The sequence below is a fragment of the Sinocyclocheilus anshuiensis genome, unplaced genomic scaffold (genome assembly GCF_001515605.1).
Source record: "Sinocyclocheilus anshuiensis isolate Anshui unplaced genomic scaffold, SAMN03320099.WGS_v1.1 scaffold870, whole genome shotgun sequence".
Classification (NCBI taxonomy): domain Eukaryota; kingdom Metazoa; phylum Chordata; class Actinopteri; order Cypriniformes; family Cyprinidae; genus Sinocyclocheilus; species Sinocyclocheilus anshuiensis.
The window spans coordinates 2,649,548-2,653,107 of NW_015540842.1; the positions used below are offsets into that span (position 1 = coordinate 2,649,548).

At 38.1% G+C, this 3,560-nt stretch overlaps 1 protein-coding gene across 1 annotated transcript in view; it reads left to right on the forward strand.

Annotated features, from left to right (window-relative positions):
* The window catches only part of LOC107687526 (UPF0061 protein YdiU-like), a 9,529-nt gene extending 7,170 nt beyond the window's left edge, over positions 1–2,359 (forward strand). The window contains exons 15-19 of the mRNA XM_016484894.1: positions 610–702; positions 797–876; positions 958–1,001; positions 1,373–1,452; positions 1,596–2,359. Of these exons, the coding sequence (XP_016340380.1) occupies positions 610–702; positions 797–876; positions 958–1,001; positions 1,373–1,452; positions 1,596–1,718 (420 nt within the window). The 3' untranslated portion in view covers positions 1,719–2,359. The remainder of the gene's footprint in view (positions 1–609; positions 703–796; positions 877–957; positions 1,002–1,372; positions 1,453–1,595) is intronic.
* Positions 2,360–3,560: the final 1,201 nt, after the last annotated feature.

Sequence of the window (3,560 nt, forward strand, 5' to 3'; positions counted from 1 at the left end):
AAGTCCTGACCTGAATCCTATTGAGATGCTGGGGCATGACCTTAAAAAGGCGGTTCATGCTCGAAAACCCTCCAATTTGGCTGAATTACAACAATTCTGCATAGATGAGTGGACCAAAATTCCTCCACAGCGCTGTAACAGACTCATTGCAAGTTATCGCAAACGCTTGATTGCAGTTGTTGCTGCTAAGGGTGGCCCAACCAGTTATTAGATTTAGGGGGCAAACACTTTTTCACACAGGGCCATGTAGTTTTGGATTTTGTTTTCCCTTAATAATAAAAACCTTCATTTAAAAACTGCATGTTGTGTTCACTTGTGTTATCTTTTACTAATATTTAAATTTGTTTGATTATCTGAAACATTAAAGTGAGACAAACATGCAAAAAAATAAGAAATCAGGAAGGGGGCCAACACTTTTTCACACCACTGTATATTGAATATAAAAACTGTTAGATTTTTTAAATTCCATACGGTATTAAATGACCAAATCTATCAAATAAAGTTCAGTGTCCTGTTGTAATAACTGCAGTAAACACAAAGAGTAGAATTACATGTATAACGTTGTAGAATTAAATATATAATGTATGGTGTGTGATGTGTTGATTTAAGCTGATGGAGGACACTGGAGCAGACTTCACCATGACTTTCAGACAGCTGAGTGAAGTCACTCTGTCCCAGCTTCAGACGGGATCCTTTCCTCCGGTACATTTCCACTCCATTCACACCCACAGCAGCTGCAATATCCATGATTTATATAATAATGATTTCAGTCCATTAACTGTGTCTCTCTTAACAGTCAATGTGGGCTCTGTCAGACCTCTTATCACATGAGTATTTCAGAGACTGGGTTCAGCTGTATTTAAAGCGTCTGTCAAGGTAACATTGCTGCAATCTACACTCGCAGACATTAGAGCATTGAAATGAACATCTCTCGATGTTTTAATCTGTCTCTTAAAGGATGAAAAGTGACTCAGATGCAGCACGTCAGCACAGAATGCAAGGTATTTTTTGGTCTATGTTGTATATATTGTTACATTACAGTATGCTATGGCAAACTACCATTCAAAAGTTTGGAGTCCATAAGATTTTTTTTTTTTTTTGAATGCTATTGATAGAAGTCTTACATGCTCACCAAGGCTGCATTTGTTTGACCAAAAGTGAAAACAGTAATATAGTGAAATAATATTAGAGTTTTCTATTTTGATATTTTAAAATTGTATTGATTCCTGTGATGGCAAAAGTGAATTTTCAGCACCATTACTGTCAGCATCATTGCAATTATTGACACTATAAACTTTTGAATGGTAATGTTGTTATGTGTTATGTTGTATATGTTGTTATGTGTGTTGACTGCTTTGTTTTTATTGTTCAGGAGTCAACCCTCGGTATGTATTGAGGAACTGGATGGCTGAATCTGCTATCAGAAAAGCAGAGAAAAATGACTTTTCAGAGGTATGACTACATGTGATGAACTTTTGCTTTAATATGTTACTTTGGAATGTACTGTAGGCCAGACAATTATACATAAAATCTACTATTTTCAGGCAAACTATTATTTTTTATATGTGATGGAATTTCTTATGATGTATTTCTAGGTGGCGCTGTTGCAGAAGACTCTAACAGAGCCATTTGTGGAGCAGGAGGAGGCTGAGAGAGCCGGATACTCCAGTAAACCTCCATCCTGGGCTCAGCAGCTGAGGGTCAGCTGTTCTTCCTAATCTATTTTCTCAATGAAAGCATAACTTGAACATTCATTTGCATCAAAACATTCTGCAGTTCTACACAAGCATGTGAAATTTTGCATCATGCATCTAAAGAAGAACTCAATAAGGCCTGCCAGAATCTGTTTAACAGTTAACTTCGCAAGACCATATTTACTGACATTTCATTAGCAATGATGATATAGCATATTTGTAATACATACAATATATAATCTAAGTAGCTGCATAAGAACAAAGTATTTACAAATTTTTAGTTTTGTGGTGTAATAAAAACTTTTCAAACAACAAAAAAATGAAAGCATCCAATTTGTCCTAATGTCACACCAAAAACCGGTCGGGGTCAGTTCCTCAGTCCAACTATAAAAACATGTCAATTAGCTCTGTCTGTCTTCAAGTTCATTGGTGACTGCGCTTTTTCTGCATTGCTGTCATCAGTTCTGACATGAAGTCGCCACCTGATGGCGCTGTTAGTTGAGGTGTAGTCCTCTTTAGTGGAGGTGGAGCCACTTTTCTGACGGATTCGGTGGGTTTGTGGGCAGCCGGTGCAGGGGGTGGGGGTGGGGGTGGAGGTGGTGGCGGTGCTCCACCTGCAGATGCAAGGTTTTGGGGAGCAGGAGGAGGTGGTGGGAGAGACGCAAGGGGGGTTGTTAAGTTTAGGTATTGGGTAGGATTATGGATGTAGAATATGGTCGTGCAGGATATGTGCTTTATAAGTACTACTAAACAGCCAAAATGTTAAAGGGTTAGTTCACCCAAAAATGAAAATTATGTCATTAATTACTCACCCTCATGTCGTTCCAAACCCGTAAGACCTTCATTCATCTTCGGAACACAAATTAAGAATTTGTTTTTTTTTATAAATCAGACAGCTAAGCAGCAGCGCCAATGCGCATGTGTCGTTTACATGAAGCGGAAGCAAGCATACTTCATGATGCTCTTTCCACAATAAGTCATTATTTTTGTTTTCTTTGCACACAAAAAGTATTCTCGTAGCTTCGTAAAATTACGGATTAACCTCTGATGGACTATTTTACTGATGTCCTTGCTACGTTCTGGACCTGGGAACATATCAGTTGTGTTGCTGTCTATGGAGGGTCTGAGAGTACTCGGATTTAATCAAAAATATCTTAATTTGTGTTCCGAAGATGAACAAAGGTCTTATAGGTTTGGAAGGACATGAGGGGGAGTAATTAAAGGATTAGTTCACTTTCAAATTAAAATTTCCTGATAATTTACTCACCCCCATGTCATCCTAGATGTTTACGTCTTTCTTTCTTCAGTCATTAAGGTTTTTGATGAAAACATTCCAGGATTATTCTCCTTATAGTGGACTTCAACGGCTACCAAACGGCTGAAGGTCACAATTACAGTTTCAGTGCAGCTTCAGACGAGGAATAAGGGTCTTATCTAGCGAAACGATTGGTCATTTTGGTCAAAAAAAAAAGTATATGCTTTATAAACAAAAATGCGCCTTGCACTGCTCTGCGATGCACGTCCATGACTTCACGTAATACGTAATTACGTTGAAAAGGTCACGCTTGACGTAGGCGGAAGTACCGACTCGGTGTTTACAAATGTAAAGGAGGACCATTCAAAAGTTGTTGTATGTTCAATGACACATATTCAAATGTCTTTGTGTCAGTTTATCGTTTAAAATGGTCACTTCGTGTGCGTATCCTGGATGTTTAAATCTTTTGAAACCTAACTTCCGCCTACGTCAAGCGTGACCTTTTCAACGTAATTACATATTACGTGAAGTCATGGACACGCATCGCAGAGCAATGCAAGGCATGCATTTTTGTTTAAAAGGCATATACTTTTTTTTTTTTTAAAAAAGGA